Below are 18,167 nucleotides of genomic sequence, written 5' to 3' on the forward strand. Positions count from 1 at the left end.
AAGTTTGAACCTGTAACTGTGAAGAGTGGATGACACGCAGCATATTTTGTCACCTTAACAACTCCAAATATAGTTTGATTCATTGTTTACAATGTGCCCATTTCATTATGAATACTCTAAAAATTCCCAAATTAGGACCGCAATCTCACTAAATACCCTTGTTATATAAAAAAACATCTCGATACATACCGATGATGTGAACAATACCCAATTTATGCAGATGAACAATAGAAATAAGATTATATAAATTGACACAAAATGAAATTTGAGTAAAGGGAGTTCTTTTGCCAAGTATTGTTCGTAAGAAAGGTGAAAAGAAGAATGAAAGGAGGGAACCAAGGCTTGGCTGTTTTCACCCTCCCCAATGGGTGAGGCAACAGGCACTTTCACGACAATTTGAACTATGTACACTCAAGAATGACCCTTTTTCCTTCGAGTTGGGCCTTCAAAACCTTCTAAAATCACCTGAAGATGACCAAAATATGCATATAATTTGGATAATCAACATTGATATCACTAAAAATACATAAATTCTCTAAATTAGTATTGTGAAAACTTAGTCAATATTTCCAGATAACGTGAACGTGTTTATTTTACTTTGAAAGGCAAAGGTTGTCGTTTCCTGCGCTTCTTTTGCTTGACTCCTGCTAACTTGTCTGTCGGGAAACTTATTGAGCGCTTATGATGACGGTCACCTGCAGGAGTGCCAAGTGGGTTGTCAAGAAAGCTTTTTAAGTAACACCCAAGTGACTCAAAGTTGTTCCTTGCCCTGTTCGATCCCCACGAAGGTTCTTTGTCTACACCTGGTCTGACTGATTTGCATTTCCTTCTGGTGTAAACGCTGAAACAGGACGCAAAATGCCGAAACCGGTAAGTAGTAACTTAAATAGTATTTATAATGGATGAAAAAGATCTGGCATTTATTTGAGGTATCATCCCTTATACTTGAGTAAAGAATACAAAAAAAAGTTTTGAGTTTTACTGCTTTTGGAAATATAATCAATATATGAGAACTAATTTAATATGTTTTTACAATATCAAATAAACTCTTTGGTGGACGTCCAATCTGTTTGAATTGGGAAGGTTGTTCGAATGGTTTCGAGCTCTGCTAGTGATATACGCATTTAAATCCACAGCAAAATGATGAAAAGAATCGCACAATTGGACGCATATTGCCGTCAATGGCAGTGTATGATTTTATGCAGTTCAGAAATTTATTGAATCTCAGGCTTTTGACCTGAATATAGAACACAACATTTTCAGCATACTGAAAAAAGGCTTGACAAATAGGGTTAAAAACTTTTCACCATATACTCAGTCTGTTTTAATTACAAAAGTTTTCTTCAATAGTAATTATGTCAAAGTAATTAACAGCTATGAAGGTATAGTCTAGCCAACCAAAATCTGTGTGCAATTACCAATTAAAGAAAATAATTGACAGGACATTTTTCTCTCCATTTTTTAAATGCAGGGCAGCTGCTTGAAAATATATTTTTCTCAAGTATTTGACAGTTTGTACAAGTACAAATGTATTGCTTTCCATACATACATCCATAGTTTCTCACATAGTGCTGCATTTCAAATGTATAATTTTCAACTAGTCAAGGCAAAAGTAGATAAAGTTCTCCCATGTTCTGTCACAAATCAGGTTTTACTCCCGACTAGCTTGCCCCACCCTGCCTTGCTATTACGCTCTGCACACTCCAACATCAGTTTGGAAACGGAAACTTCCTGGCAAATAGTTTGTTTATATTTCTACATGGAAAATGGGATATTCATAGGTAGCATTTCCATGAGAAAATCTACGTATATAGGACATACATTGACAATTTCCTTTCTCAATGAAACTGTTATATATATATATATATATATATATATATATATATATATATATATATATATATATATATATATATATATATATATATATATATGACCTGCAGATTTGTGTGGGTGTTTCTGTGGAAGTGAATTCACAACTATGATACTCACATTGTTTACTTTGGAAGCTGAAGCAATGCCAATACCGTGATGCTAATCTTATTGAGGGCTGAAGTAATAAGGCAATACAGGGCCGCAAGATAAAGCATTGTGATTGACTAAACACTAGAAATAACAAATGACTTTGGTTAAAGTTCATATTTTATTTACATTTGAAAAATCACAACATTAAACAAAGACATTTTAACAAATGTACAGTGTATATTTGATGGATAGATACACATATTATATTGTTTTCTGTCCCTATATTACTGGTCAATACAGGAGACATGGATCCAATATTTGTTGTTTGTGTGATCCGTTGTTTTATAAGTTGAGTTTTAAGAATTGCATTTCACTAGTATTGTTACTACTAAATCAATTTAACGTTTAAGAACTGCAGACAACATGGTTTCCAATATAATGATTGGTGAAGAAATACATGGAAATTATTCATCAATTTATTACTATATTTATTTACCTTTTACTATAATTTTTTGAGGAATGTTGGCCAAGTTTGAAAGTCCAACTAAATAATTTAAATATTGAATTGCAAACTATTCTATGAGTCTAAAAAGTATTTACTGACCTCGGTGGCTGATAGTGAATATCAAATTATTAAAATGTCCAACTTTTCCCAAATGTGGACTTGAAAACATATTTTGAGCTGTCATTCTTTTCTTTTCTGAATGGCCGCAATTCATCTGGCCTCACCATTTGAAGAAATTTTCTCGGGTAGCACTTATCACCCTGTGGTTTGCACTCTCTTGGCGGGTAGTACACACATTTACATGTTCAATTAGACACAGTGGGTGTATTTTTATGAATGCTCCCCTTATTAAATCCTGTAAAATAGAGCAGTTAGGTGAAGCCTCCCTTTATGAACCATTTTTCCCCGTGACAGCTTCTCGAATTTGAGCAGTTTTGGTACTTTGCTGCAGCAACAGACTGGAGCTCAAAGGCTTCTTTGTCTGTTGAGTCAAAGCTGTATTTCACCACCCTTGTGCCTTTGAGCTATGACTCAAAACCAGTATAAAAAGTTCAGGCTCACTAAGTTTTCCAAGGAATGTGTGCATTGAAAGTAGTTTGAATTACTACTCCTTTGAGTTGAATCGTGCAATCCGAAGTCCCCTCTAATTATCGCGGGTGGCATCACACTTAAACCGACTGGATAAAACCATGAGGAGTGAGACACTGCGATTGGATTGGCCTGTCCTGTAAGCCAGTTAGTTGATTGTCAGCAGGCGGGTCATCGCTTTGGCCTAGTTGTCTAGTTTCACCTCCCACAATGGACTGGAGATGAAATGTTCCTCCCAAAGGTTCTGTTAGAAGCTGTCGTGCTTTTGTATCCATTTCAGTAGGTTGTAATAAGCTTTGTCAATAATATTTTCATCCTCTTTCTGCATTAGGCATTCAGGATGGGGATTTGATTCAACTTTCTTAAGTGACCTATGGGAGAAAGTACAAATAATAATAGCCCATGGTAATTTAGAAATCCATTGAGACCCTTAATTTATTCATTTGTTTTTTTTCTAAATCAATTTTTGGTTTTGCCCATTTCTACTGATCACATTGTTGTCATTCTTTCATCAACAAATTAGGATTTTTTCTTGAATTGTTATTATAAAAAAGTCTAATTAACTGAAATATATTTGTTTAGTCAATTATGGTTCCAATTTAAGATATGCTGCCATTTTAGCACAAATTTTAAAAAAGCTGATTTCTCATCATATGTTTTTGTCCCCACAGGTGAATATTAATGTCAGCGCCTTGGATTCAGAGTTGGAGTTTGCTGTAATGCCAAACGCTACTGGGAAAGTTGTGTTTGACCAGGTGCTGTTCTGTTTACTATTTCTACTTAGTGTTAAATGAATTTACTGTGAAAGATCATACTGAATTTATGTAAGAAATTTTCACCTGTACACTGTTTATCTTTCAATATTAACTCATCAGATATGAATCTGCAGTGCACAATATTGCAATATTCTTTTTATATGTGGAGTCAACCACAAAACAAATGAGAACTCCCAATTCAAGTAAAAATCAAAGCCGCAATTGACGTGTATTAAATGGAAAAGTATGTAATTATATGCTAGGACCTTAAATAGAAATATGACTTGTGTGGGCGTAAAATATTGGTTCATTTTCATCTTGAATATAATTTGAAAGAGATATGAAAGGCAAATTGTCACACCCAAAGACTGCCATTTTAAAGTTTAGAACCCAGCTGACATGTCATCAACGTGAACTCGTTTGGCGCTTTGTGGCAGCATCGAGGGAAGAAAGACATTGTTTTAGTCACTTCCTGTTAAACTTGTTTTTCAATTACTACTAGGGTAGAACATTTCTATATATGTTGTGGTTTCATGTCAGGAGACCAGCCCTTTATCTCCACTCAGTTTAGAATATCTTGATTCAATTAAATCAAACCCCATCAAATCATACTCGGTCCAATGCGAGCTGCGGAAATTCTCAAATTTAGTTTGAGGATGCTGTTTGTTTAGTTTATATTAGCGGTTAATAGAGATGGCATAACATTTGAGGGTGGGAATAGTTGGAAGGGTGTGTCCCAAATATGTATTGGGAAAGTACGCAACTCCAGCAGATAAAATAAAATTCAGCAATAACTAAGCCTAGGAACCCTGCGATTGGCTGACAAACAGATTCTGGGTTAACGATTCAGTTAAACATGGATAACAACACAGTGCAATTATTTGCAAATTGACATCCTGATGGGGATCAAGTCAAATTTCTAAGAATAAATAAGCGAACACAGAAATGAACCAATTTCCCAGTATGCAGAAACAAACAAAACATGAATTCCCAGAAGATTCCCTTTAAGTCCATTAATGAGTGTTTTTTTCTTTATTCCCCCCTTCTATCTGTCAGTATTTTGGGCCAATGTGTTTCAAATCCGTGTAAAATCTGAATCAGATTTAAAACTGATGTGAATCTTATCAAATAGCATTTTCTTTGTGGCTATCCAATTGCCCTAGGTTGTGTAATTCCACAATGGTCATTAGTCTGGTATGAGGATTTTAGTCAGTACTATTTGTTTGTCAGCAGGATTATGCAAAAACTCCTTAACCTGCTTGTCCCACAAAAAGGTGGAGGATTAAGGAATGCAATTAAGGAACAACACATTCGATTTGGTCCAAAGCAAGGAGGTTTTTCACTGCATTTGTTTCACAATGTGAAAAAAATAAATTATGGCATCGCTATGTTGAAAATATGAACCCTATTTTGAGTCATTTTTCTTGTCTATCCGTAGGTTGTGAAAACAACTGGTTTACGTGAGGTGTGGTACTTTGGACTTCAATATAGCGACGGGAAAGACTATTTAACATGGCTCAAAATGGAAAAAAAGGTGAGATGGGTTTCAAACAATGACATGTTAACACACATTTAGCGCACGTACCACTTTATCTTTGTATCTCAGTTATGATTTTGCAATACAGTGGGTCAAATTCAGTCAAGCAAGAATACAGTACATTCCTTAATGATAGTAATGATGTATTGTTTCCTTTAGTTATTGTATCTTCTCCCCTCCCTTTTATACTCTGTGTTCACAAAAGTCCAAAGCTCTATTAGAGAATGTATTTGTCCTCTATGTATGCTTGTTTTGCGTAATAGTCAGGATGTGGTCAGATAGACTATTAACTCCACAGTGTTAAATTCCATGCCACTGGATTCCTTGAAATGCTAATAATCCATCCTAATCTGTAAATCAGATGAATGAAGTCAGGCATATGATAGAATTGCTCCCAAGTTATTTTTGTTAATTAATTCTATACTTCAGTTGTCAACAACTTGACGCAGGATACAGTAATCCTCTATCAAACATATTCAATTTCTGGAATATGAGAAAAAAATCAGGAAAAGGAAATGTGTCATTGTTTGGAAAGCTATTGGCAGAATAAGTATTGATATTGTTATCTATAATTATATCTTTGGGTGTGGTAATGATATATGTACCAGAATTCAAAGTCATTATTATTTATTGATTTATTATCTGAAGTGTGAAAACCTATTTGTATGCCTTTACCTGTAAACTATGCATATATTTTTATTTACAGTATTAGAGCATGTGTTTTTCTTCCACCAAATCTTACTGTGTGATAATATTGCATTTTGGAGTTCCTTTCCCAAACATTTTCCACCTCTATATTAAGGGTACTTACTTAATCAGGAAAAATAACAAATAAGCGGCTCACTCTAGAAAGGAAAAGTTCAGTTTTATGTGTTTATTTTTTCTCCACAGGTGTTATCACAGGATGTAAAGAAAAATAACCCACTGCAATTCAAGTTTCGAGCCAAGTACTTCCCCGAGGATGTAAACGAGGAGCTCATCCAGGACATTACGCAGAAGCTCTTCTTCTTGCAGGTGAAAGATAACATCTTGAACGACCAGGTTTACTGCCCGCCAGAAACCGCAGTGCTACTGGCGTCCTACTCTGTTCAAGCCAAGTATGGAGACTTTGACAAAGAAACCCACTACCCGGGTTACCTCCTTTCTGAACGCCTGCTGCCCCGCAGGTGAGTCATAAAAAAAAGTCGGTTAATAGGTTTCCACAGCTGGGATAGGCTCCAGCACCCCCGCGACCTTAATGAGGATAAAGTAGTTCAGAAAATGAGATGAGATGAGGTTTGCCGTTCGCTTTGCCAGGTGATGTGACAGTTATTTATAGACTGTATACTTGATAAAAAGTGGAGTTGAAACTGCCCTTGAGGAAGTCATTACACCAAACCATAACAAAAGAGAAGGAAAGTTAGGAATGCATCATGGTATGCTGTTATCTCGGTTTCTGAGTGATATATATGGATGTTGGATGGGTTTGAATCATCAAGACATTAACACTCGGATAGTAGTCATGCTTATGAATAGATTTTTCCATTTTGCTGCATTTCAGCTCATGAAAAATTTGATCATTATGGATTACTTTAATGTTTGATAATGGGGTAAAATGTGAGGGGACCTTAAAGGGACAGAGATGGAACGTTATCATAAATTTTCAATACATTGAAATTGATATTAAATAAAATAGTCAAGAGAAAAGTCGATTTTCCAGGAATTGGCCTGCTTTAGTGTGGACAGATATTTAATTCATTTTGTGCTATTTTAGACAATCAAATTCAAGTATACTATAACAAATATTCCTGTCATAGTTCCTTGTTCGAGTCCGTCGGTCTTTATGTGCGTGGAGACAATTTACGTAGCAAATGTACTGTACGACTCGTACGGTGTTTGTAAGGTTTTTTGGGGGTTTGTAAGGGGAATCAATAATCATTTATAAGGGCAGTTATCGGTATGCAATTGGGACAGGTATGCAATTGTCGTGGTCATATAGCTCCTTAGTTTTTTATTTGTTGTTTTATTCCATTAGACTATCCCCAATAGTCTCCTTTAGTTTTAATAGTACCATCTTTCATTCATTTTTATCTTTTCACAGAGTCTTAGATCAGCACAAGTTATCAGAAGAACAGTGGGAGGAGCGGATCCAGGTATGGCATGAGGAGCATCGCGGAATGCTTAAGTGAGTCCTTGCCACGGTGATTGGTGAGCAATCATATCGTTGCCACATGTGCTAAACTCGAGAGGGATGTTCCAGAGAGGATGCCATGATGGAGTACCTGAAGATCGCGCAAGACTTGGAGATGTACGGCGTCAACTATTTTGACATCAAGAATAAGAAGGGAACGCTGCTGTGGCTCGGAGTGGATGCGTTGGGACTTAACATTTATGAGCTAGAAGACAAGTAAGAAGAAATTTCTAATATGGGCTTCCATAAAGTAAGCATGTTTAGCCACTGCACCAGTTTCCTTTGTATTCTTGGTGACTAAGTTAGGGCAAATAGAGATGTTTTGTGTCAACTGTCCTCATGTTTGTTTATAGGAGGGACACTTCACTCCCATTCTTCAATTCAATATTAATCTTGTACAGTATCGTTGAAACATTTCTTTTCATTTAGTTTCAAATTCATTTACTTCACATAAGTCAATCTGCATATGGACACTAACAAATATTGACAAAGCAGTCATGAATGTATTTTATATTCAAGACATGCTTCTCCTCTGCGCTGACCTTTACCATAAACATGGTTGTGTCGATAACAGGTTTTTCAAGCTGAGCAGCACTTAGAGATACGAGGCTAGGCTATGATTGTGCCTTACCAATGAGATGGGCTGCCATACAAAACAGAGTCAAAGCAGGGTATTTGATTCTTATTTGAAGTCTTTGCCAAGCTTTGCGTTGGTACGGCCCACGTCTAATGAAATGCTGGATTAACCATACCGGTTGTTTAGAGTTGATGAAAATACATGGGTTTATCTTGAATCTTGGCATTGCTAGCAAATACACTCATTTGGTGTGATTATGCCAATCAATTGAAAATATGTTCGTGCACATCTATTCATTTATTGCCTGTTGCAAGTATTCCCTTCAAAAATATGCCGCAGTGCGCTGAAATAACATCCACATTGCTGTTGCAATTCCACAAGCGTGTGTCAGTGACAGTATAATTGAGTGAAATTCCAGTTTAGGCAGTGCACTTTCAAATGTGAGTTTCAGCACAAGGCACAAGGCGGTCTTTTTACATCACAGTGTTTGTTGTGGCCCCTCTGTGTGCTGCCAAGTGAGACAAGAGAACATTTGAAGGAGTCACACCTTGAAATAAGCTATTTTTTGGTTCTTTGAAGGGTGAATCAATGATTCACAAATTTAAAAAAAAAAAAAATCATGCAGAGAACATTATGTCCTGAATTGATAGCTGGTACTAAGTGGCTTTTCTTTTATCATGTGTTTTATTCCATTAGACTCTCCCCAAAAATCGGCTTCCCCTGGAGTGAAATTAAAAACATTTCCTTCAATGACAAAAAGTTCACCATCAAGCCCATCGACAAAAAATCACCAGTGAGTAGTTGCTCTTTTCTTGGAATGATTTTTGACAACTTGACACTTTAAATAATCATCAATAAATAAATAAAAAATCAGGTCATTATCTGGTCATTTTAGAACTAATGCACATGTGGAAATGCATTCAGTGAAAAAGTCAAAATGATTTCATCCCCAATTTTTAATTTACCCTCCAATTTACCCATGCAAGACTGCCTTTGCATAGTATTTGTAACGCCTTGGAAAAAAGGCATGATGATCGAATATTTTCTAATTTGAATTTGTTTCCGATCACAAATCTTTCAGGACTTTATCTTCTTTTCCCCGAGACTGCGTTTGAATAAGCGTATTCTCCAGCTGTGCATGGGCAACCACGAGCTTTACATGAACCGGCGCAGGCCGGATTCCATTGAGGTGCAGCAAATGAAGATGCAGGCAAGGGAGGAGAAACTACAGAGACAGAAGGAGAAGTATGTTGACATTTGGAAAAAAGCATACCCTATAGCATACCTATACAGTAGTTTTTGTTGTTTTTTAATCATGGGACTTTAGCAAACATCCATAGCAAATTATGCTAGATCAATGCAAACATCCATTCATGAGTGTATTGTTGTATTTTCAAATTGTAAAAAAAAAAAGTCAATACTACTAGGTGATTAGAATCTGCTCACTTATTGAATATAATAATTGCACGGTGAATAAGTTTCCATTATCACCCCAAACGTAACAACGGGGTATTTTTTAATGTACTTGGGTATTATATAGCAGCAATTCCCAAGCATTCTTTCCATGTAGCAGATTAAAGCCATGAGACCGCTAAGCTGGTTTACCACAAGCTGATCCTAATGTCAAACTCAGCACACTTCATAATGTACAAAAGGCAAAGCAACATGCACACATTGTACAATCAACACTGTACTCCTAGGTATGGCTGTCATTCAGCGGTCGTCGCTCTATTTCAGCTGTTTAAACACATCAATTTAAGGCCACAAAAGCAAACGTGCATTGTACCAAAGTGCCTTTTATTCAATGTCAATACAATCTTTTATTCTACACAGCCCATGCATGACCATATTTAATGGTTTTGCTTGTGTTTACCTTAAAAGAATTATTCTGAGAAAACACCATCTTTCTCCCATAATCTTAAAAAACATATATGTTAGTTTCAATCGAATATGGAGAGACAGATGTGTGCATTTGCCGATATTTACAGTGATCAACAGCTTTGTAAGTGTTTTGCAGAATACACACCTCTGTGCACGTGTTCACTCGGCGTCATTAAACATGACATGAAACCTGTCGTCCATCTCAGCTAATAGCTATTTTTTATCGGTAGGGCCCAACTGGAAAAGGAGAAGAGGAAGAGAGAGACCATTGAAAGGGAGAAGGAGCAGATGGAGCAGGATAAGAAAGAAATTATGTCCCGGCTGTACCAGTTCCAAGAGAAGACCAGGAAGGCAGAACAAGGTGCCATGGAAAAAAAGGACTTAGATGAATGTGTTGAGGTGTTAGGGTGCTTGAAACCAGCAAATAATCGACACAATATAAACAAACAAAAAGGGAATGTACCCATTTTTAGCACAAAATGTTTCAGTCTTAAACTAACTCTTTTTATCTGTACCAATCTGTGTAGCCAAGCATCTGATAAGCATAATATTGCGGTAAAACTTTAAATAAGAGGCCGCCGCGCCAAACCTTTGTGCCTCTTTTAAAATTGGCCATGCCATTGATATATGAAAATTACCACTGCATATTATCTAGCAATTCATGTTGGAGTCATTTAAGAAGCAGAAGAGAAACCTTTTGTTAAAAGAATATGGTTGGGATCCCTATTAACCCTCACCGCATATCGCATATTTTAGATTTGGAGGAACAGACGCAGAGGGCCATGATTTTGGAGCAAGAGCGTTATAAAGCAGAGGCGGAAGCCGCTCGTCTGGAGGCAGAGCGTCAAGCTGCGCTGCTGGCTAAAGAAGCGTTTGCTCGCCAAGCAGCGACTCAAATGATTAGTCATGAACAGCTGGTCAGTCTTCTATTTAAGTTTTATTTTTTTATTTTTTCAAAAGAAAAACCACCAACTTCAACGTAATTAAGTTACATTGCATTTTTTAAGAAGGCTACTGTTCACATTCTGGACATTGAAACCACTTCTACATTTGATAAAATAATTGTGTCTGGTATTTTTCAAAAGACTGTTGTGTTCACCTTTTTAAAATCTACTCGGTTATTTTTGTGTCAGGCTTTAGAGCTGAAGGAGCACACATCGAGGATCGGTCTGCTGGAGGAGGCCAAGAGATCCAAGGAGAACGAGGCAGACACATGGCAGCTCAGGGTGAGAACTTGGACTTGAGATGAAAGATTTAACGGACTGCCAGAGAATCAATATATTTCTAAGAAGCTCTTTGTTCAACATTTGTTACATTCTAGGCTAAGGAGGCTCAGGATGATCTGATCAAGACCAAGCAGGAACTGCATATGGTGATGCTGGCGGCCCCGCCTGTGTACCCAAAGCCGACGTCGACCCCGACGTGGATGCCGACACACATACCGCCAACGCCGCCAACCATGAGGCCAATGCCGGTGCAAACAGAGATGCCTCTTCCACCGCCTCCCCCTTTCGTCATGTACGATCACCTCGAGGACAACAGTGACAACGACGAGAGCAACAGTCAACACAGCGCCGAACTTCATTCCTTCCAGTACAACGGCATCACTCTGGAAGAGAATCGCCAGACAGAGGCAGAGAAGAACGAACGAGTACAGAGGCAGCTCAAGGTACGCACAGCAAACTTTGCTGCCCAAGAGCTTTACTTGTTGATAAAAATGAGACATGGGATAGTTTGTTGCATTATTTTTTTGTATTTGTCTTAATAAGAAAAGCATTCATTCATTTTATAAATCGGATTTGAATTGGGCCACTTGGGGCTTTTGCGTAAACATAGCCAAACTAATACCGTTTCTCTTCGTCAGGATCTAACGGCCGAGCTGGCCCACTTACGTGACGAGTCCAAGAACACCAAGAATGACATCCTGCACTCGACGAACGTGCGGGAAGGCCGAGACAAATACAAAACTCTGCGACAGATCAGACAAGGGAACACAAAGCAGAGGATTGACGAGTTTGAGGCCTTATAAGGAAGGAGCCTCTGCTAGTTGAGAAAAACCCTTTCTGAGTGGTCACTCGATATTCAAAGTAGAGAGTCGTGAGCACAGCAGATACGCAGCACCACACAGTTTTTAATCGTATTTGTACTATCGCTGTAATTAATCAATGCAACAGACATCTGCTGTTCCAAAATGCATTTGTTATCATGGAAAGTAAAAAAAAACTTGCAGTGACAATTCAGAAAGGGGTTGAAGGTTTATGTGATGTCTTCTCTCACTAGATGACTCTACGCTTGTTTAAATTCATGCTAGGTTAATATTTATAAGTATATGGGACATTAAAAAGGGTGTTTTATTTTGGTTTGTATATTTTTGCTAACAATAGAAATGAAACATTTATATATTGACCAAAATAATTTTATTATCTGATGTTCCCTGCTTTTAGTTTCGGATCAGTCGATCAGAGATATTATTGTAAAATCTTGTCTTTTTAATGTGATATGTATTTACAGCGCCATGCCGTTAAATCAGTTCTTTTCTGGTTTACATTGCCATACTGCTGAAAATAGGACGTGATATCTTTGTCTTCAGAGCAGCGTTGACACTTCGTGTGTCTTTAGGTATCTTTGGTGTGTGTGCCTTTGCAAGCTGATGCCCAAGCAGGATAAAGCCTCAAAATAGTAGAGAAAATATGAATGTAATTCTTAAAAAGCATAATTCCTATTTTGTACATAACCTCTGAGAATGAGGTGAATGTAGTAGGAACTTGGGGTTTGACTTTGGCAGTCGCCAATGAACAACCAACATGTTTAACAGACAATGTCAATAAAAAAAACAAATATGAACACATACTGGGTGTTTTTTGTTTGTTTTTTTATTCATTAAAAGTTATCAAAGTTACAATTTTCGCCACATTAATTAACTGATTGAATCTTGTCAATTAAAACTGCATGTGGCATTTCTTAATTTAATTAAAAAAGGACTTAAGGTTGTGGCTCAGATCCAATCAAATTATTGCATTACACCATAAGGTGAGAGTGGAACTTTAAAGCACACCAGCTTGTAAAGTATGCAAACACAATAAAACAATACTGGCAGTGTATTTTCTCTGACTGTTGAAACCAGACTGAAATCTGATCAGCTGCTATCATCCATGCAGCTCCATAGCGTCCCCTTCTGGATGCTTAATGAGAAAGGAAGACAGAAGTCAACGCACAGTTTTTAATGCATGGATTGTGCTATTACTAATTTACCTGTGGACAAAGCGGGTACCAGTTGAAACACTGGAAGTCTTTGTCTTCATATTGGAAGCCATCCAAAGGGATCAGGACCTCACCCAAAAAAACTTCCTTGTGCAAAGATCTTGAATGCCACACAGAGGCTTGCAGTCTCTTTCCAATCAGGAGGTGGCGGACTATGTGAAACTATTGAAAATCATAATGAGGTTATCCAACAAAAATAAAGTTGTGATTTTTCCACTTAAAAAAGAAAAAGTTAAGGTTGTATAACCATGATAACTACATTTACAGCCAGTATCTTACTTGAAAAAGTTCATTATAAACTGGATTGGTGGTGTTTTTCTTGACTGTGGTCTTCCTTTTGTGGCTTTTGGGTGGCATCATGTGGAGTGTGACGTACCTGTTTGTGAACATTGGAACAATTTTTTCAAAATTTGACCAAAATGGACAAATTCACAGGTCACGTGATTTATCCTCACGGGTGACACATCTTTTTCCTGGGGTCGCCATGAGGGAGGTTTCGACACGTTCCCACTGTGATCTCCAGACAGGATTTTTTGGTGTTGTAACCCACAGCCAGCTCCATGTCTCCACTCGCACTGATGCTCTCGAGCAGGCTGGACTCGGTGCTGATGCTGCTAAAACTACCCTGAGGGAGGAATAAAAATTCTCCTAAAGATTAAAACCCCAAAATATCAAGTCAAGATGTGATGTTATATAATAGGTGCTATTGCGTACTCGTCTTCTATCAGAGTTTTCCGAACTATTGGAGGTGTCCTCTTCGGCTCCGGTGGAGTATCCATCGTGATCGCTGTCTTTGGTTTTCCTGAATATGTTTGGGAGGCTGCTCCGTTGGTAGAGCTGAAAAAAAAAAACATTTTAAATGTAGTATTGTTCATTTAAACCAAATGGGTGGAAAGACAAACATGACCATTCTTTGTTAGATTAAACATTCATTAAAACATTGACAACTCCACCCTCAGTTTTTCATAATAACTGTATTATTTCTCCTAGCTATGTGATACGAACTAAACTATTTTTACCTAGTTTATCATCATTCATACTTGCCATAGTTGCGCATGAATATACTCGCACAAGCCAAAAAATGCACAAAAAAAGGGGAAAAAATATAAATCGCTCTCATAAATATATATAAATTGCATTTTTGGGGAGGCAGTTTTTTATTTATTTATCAGAAACCAAGAACGAACATGAATGTATAATAGTAAAATAGAGAAAAAGAGACAAAATATGCACCTGTTAGTGTAACATATAAAGTTTGTTTGATAATTATAGACTAAAAAACAATATAAGATGTTGATAGAGCAAAATAAAATAAAATACATATATAAGTCAGAGGTCTACCCAAACTATGAAAAAAGTGTGACTTATTATGCAGAAAATACGGTACTCATAAATTTTTACATTGCTACTTACTCTACCAGATTTGCTAATGTCTGTATCAGAGAGACTCTTCTCTGTCCTGGAGTACAAATGTTTACTGCAGTCAACGTCCAGCAAGGTTGCTGTCACATCATTCTGAGATGAGGACATTTCTACAAACGAGAAGATCAGCTATCAGAACATAACGGTGGTGTCACAGGAATTTGCACAACCTGATGCAATTTTGGCTTCTTATCCTATGCTGGTACACATTTCTTTTAGCAGTTAGAAGTGTTTAGCTGATTAGTATCATGAGGAAGTAACACATCTGAAACTGAATTTTCACCAAGCAGAAATAATGATTTGACTACTTATCAATGTGGTCAATTTATAACTTACTAGTGAATGAGAAGAGAAGATCCCCCACTGATTGGAGGAGATCATTGGATTTTTTGGCATCCTGTGGAAAAGAACACAAAGTTAGCGACACTCTTGCTATATTTATCATTTTAATAGTTATTGAGGATATTGTTACCCCGGATCTGCTCAGAAAGTCAAATTCTGATTTGGCAGGTGGAGTTGGTGGTACAATTGCTATGAAACTGAAATTTTAATAAAGAAATAGTACCAGATTATAACATTAAAATATTGGGAATACATTCACATAAGAACAATTTTGAAAAATACCTGTGTACATTGTAGGTCTTTAATAACTCCTCCCCGACTGGCTCATATTTATCTGTAATGCAAACAACAATAGGCAATCAAAAACTAACTCTATTGTATGTTTAACCATGTATGGCACTCAAATGTTGATTTGCAAACCTGTTTGAGCATGGAATTTCTTCATTTTTTCATCTAAAAACCAATCTCCAGACTGGATCTTTACTTCTCTAGGAATACGGAACAAGCACACACAATGAACTTTGAGAAATAAGGAATTAATAGGTGATTTAAAATGCAGGGTTCCTAGAACTATTGCGAAACAAATGTCTTGATTATAAAGATATTTCTTTACAATCCAAGGTCCCAATGGATCCATCATTTTAGTTGGTTTCAGGAATAAAAATTTAGAAAAGTAAATCATTCAGGTGACCTCACTGTTGACTGAAGTCATTTTTTTCATGTATGAGTTGACCAACTTATGCATCAGAAAGTCTACCTGTAAGCGTAGCAGACCGTGCACTTCCATGCCGCGTCTCCCACAAATACGCGGCACTTGCTGCAGATTCGGTGACTGCATCCGTGGCAAACGGCGCCCGTGTTACATAACTTTCCGAGTGGTCTTTGGCAGCGAGCACATGTCCGCTTGCCATACTCTTTGGAGCAACTCTTGACACATCTCCTCCGAAGTTCCTGGAGCTGGAATTTCATTCTCCTGTGATGTGAGGGTAAATACGTTAGGATAAATGAACTGGCATTGATTGTTCATTGTGAGGAGGAACACGATATGATGATCAAAACAGGATTGGCACTTTTATTCAGTTTTAGGAATATGGCTCATTGAGGCTTCTCAGAATTGCTATGAGAGATTCATCAAAAATAGGTCATTAAGTATGAAAAATATGTGTGATTAGCAGCTGTTACTGCTGACCAAAACAACTGAGTTATGTAATAAAATATAAATCAAATGTAAAAATGATAACAAAAATGTATTATTCTGATTATATGAATGAGGTAGAGTGAGGGTTATTAAGTGAGTTATTAGTAAGTGAGTTATTAAGGTTAACTATGTTACAAAAGATGACAAAACAGAATAAAAATATCAATTACTTAAGTCATTCACCTGATCCTGTGTTCTTCGACAGTACGCAGTTGTTTGTCTCTCCGAAGGACTTCCAAGATCCTCTCCCTCTCCAGAGATTCCAGCAAAACTAAGTCCATCTTCAATAAAAGAAACAGCTCATTTGTTGGTGTTACGTTTACTGCCCTGCACTGGATCCTCACCACATCTAAAACCTGTTCATCATCCGGAAAGAGAAAAAAAAGAAGAAAAAAACACGAACGAACTATAAATGTTATCTCATGTGGTAGACACGGCATCAGAACTTTATATTGACAGGCTTCCTGAACAGATATCACCACCTGCAACTATTTTGAGCACTAAAATGATTAAACAACATATTCCCCTCTCAATATAAAACTCACTTTTCTTTAATTCACATTGACATCTATTGAACAGGTCTGCAGACAAAAGCAAATCCCAAACCTTGCATTATTGATAGCTGATCACCTATCTTGGTTTTCCACTTCTGTTCTTTGCATGCTCATGCTTGTGTGGGCTGAAACCCAGCTCTACTTTCAGATTTTGTTCAATGACAATAGAGAGGCGGGTGCCTACTCATCTTTTTTTTTTACTGTAAATGAGTACACCTCTTTAACGGAAAATATCTTTTACCATAAATGATGGTGTAGGCTCCATATTGAACAGTACGAGTACAAGTTTTCATTTCCATGAGATGATACATTTTCCACTTCATTCTGGATATTTCTATTTACACAAATTAATATAACTTCATCTAGGCCAGTCATCTAAATGTTGTGACAGGCAGTGTTTATTTTGGTATGGTACTTTGTGTCATTTATGTTTGGTTGTGTACTGTGAGTTTTTAATCTTGATACATGGTTCTGGAAAATTAGTGTCTATAACAAATACCAAATGCAATTTAAACTAGGCCTACAGTATGTTCCCTTGGGAAAAATTGGTTATTAAATCTTTTCTATTTAAACAGTCACTGTATTAAAAGGACTTTAATGTATCAGATGCTTCGTGCTTATCAGGGTCCTTGCATCTGTGGTGGACGGTTAGACTCTCCGACTGCAGATATAACAGAAAAATGACTTACGTTAAAATACAAAGGGACTTTTGAAATGAGGTATAGCACATGTATTTCCTCAGTATCAGCTGAGTTTCCTGAACCCCCCCCCCTGTCAGCTCTAAAAAGAAACCACATTGACCACCGCAAACCAAATAAAAGAATATTCTCACGGTTTTCTTCTCAGGTACAGCTGCACTGAAGAATAGCATGAGATTTATGATGAAATGCTTTAAAACACCACATTGCTTAATATAATAAATGCAAAGAGACAGTGACAGTCGTGCCAAATGTCTAAGTGAAGAAAATTATATCAGGATGAAAGGCCAGAAAAACAACCACAAACACAGAAAAAGAATATAAAAACCGAGTCAAAACCACAAAGCATCCTTTTTAAATCCCCTCTGAATAGAAAAATAAAATATTGCTTACCCTTTGGCTCAATGCACCTCCACTATTACTGTTTTCATTCACATAAAGAAAGTGACGTTTCCCTTCCTTTTTTTTCTCAAACTACTGCAATCTGTGATGCTTCCTGGGTGTGTTTTCTCTGAACCAATTTAACCCATTCTGGGACACTGGTTACTAAATATACAGCTAAGTGAATGTGAATATATATAGTTATAAAAACCCTTGATTTAAGTTATCATAATTTGTGCATGAGTGTGTGTGCAGTTTCATTGTAGTAGCAATCGCCACCACGCCCCAAAACTGGAAAATTAACATATGCCATATATTCTATAGAAATGAATA

At 37.0% G+C, this 18,167-nt stretch overlaps 2 protein-coding genes across 6 annotated transcripts; one reads left to right on the forward strand and one right to left on the reverse strand.

The window, feature by feature from the left end:
• The first annotated feature begins 683 nt into the window (after positions 1-683).
• Positions 684-12,822, forward strand: ezrb (ezrin b). The gene is made up of 13 exons (XM_077587182.1): positions 684-870; positions 3,730-3,813; positions 5,252-5,347; positions 6,242-6,516; positions 7,431-7,514; positions 7,590-7,736; positions 8,794-8,890; positions 9,179-9,342; positions 10,209-10,339; positions 10,735-10,895; positions 11,112-11,204; positions 11,300-11,647; positions 11,843-12,822. Exons 1-13 carry the CDS (start codon positions 859-861, stop codon positions 12,005-12,007), a joined length of 1,857 nt encoding a protein of 618 aa, XP_077443308.1. The 5' UTR covers positions 684-858; the 3' UTR covers positions 12,008-12,822.
• sytl3 (synaptotagmin-like 3) lies at positions 12,163-18,147 on the reverse strand. 5 transcript variants are annotated; one of them, XM_077587188.1, is made up of 13 exons: positions 17,847-18,147; positions 16,385-16,482; positions 15,761-15,976; positions 15,424-15,491; positions 15,286-15,337; positions 15,134-15,200; positions 14,998-15,058; positions 14,653-14,771; positions 13,954-14,076; positions 13,695-13,864; positions 13,519-13,615; positions 13,231-13,401; positions 12,163-13,160 (listed from the first exon to the last, which is right to left on the reverse strand). In XM_077587188.1, the coding sequence occupies exons 2-13, from the start codon at positions 16,480-16,482 to the stop codon at positions 13,125-13,127; spliced, it is 1,278 nt and encodes a 425-aa protein (XP_077443314.1). In that variant the 5' UTR covers positions 17,847-18,147; the 3' UTR covers positions 12,163-13,124. The 5 variants fall into 5 exon arrangements, with proteins under 5 accessions (XP_077443314.1, XP_077443309.1, XP_077443310.1 ...); XM_077587183.1 differs by lacking the exon at positions 17,847-18,147 and adding an exon at positions 16,808-16,916 and having other exon boundaries at positions 16,385-16,557; XM_077587184.1 differs by lacking the exon at positions 17,847-18,147 and adding an exon at positions 16,808-16,898.
• Positions 18,148-18,167: the final 20 nt, after the last annotated feature.

The sequence above is a fragment of the Stigmatopora argus genome, chromosome 19 (assembly GCF_051989625.1).
Source record: "Stigmatopora argus isolate UIUO_Sarg chromosome 19, RoL_Sarg_1.0, whole genome shotgun sequence".
NCBI classification, from domain to species: Eukaryota; Metazoa; Chordata; class Actinopteri; order Syngnathiformes; family Syngnathidae; genus Stigmatopora; species Stigmatopora argus.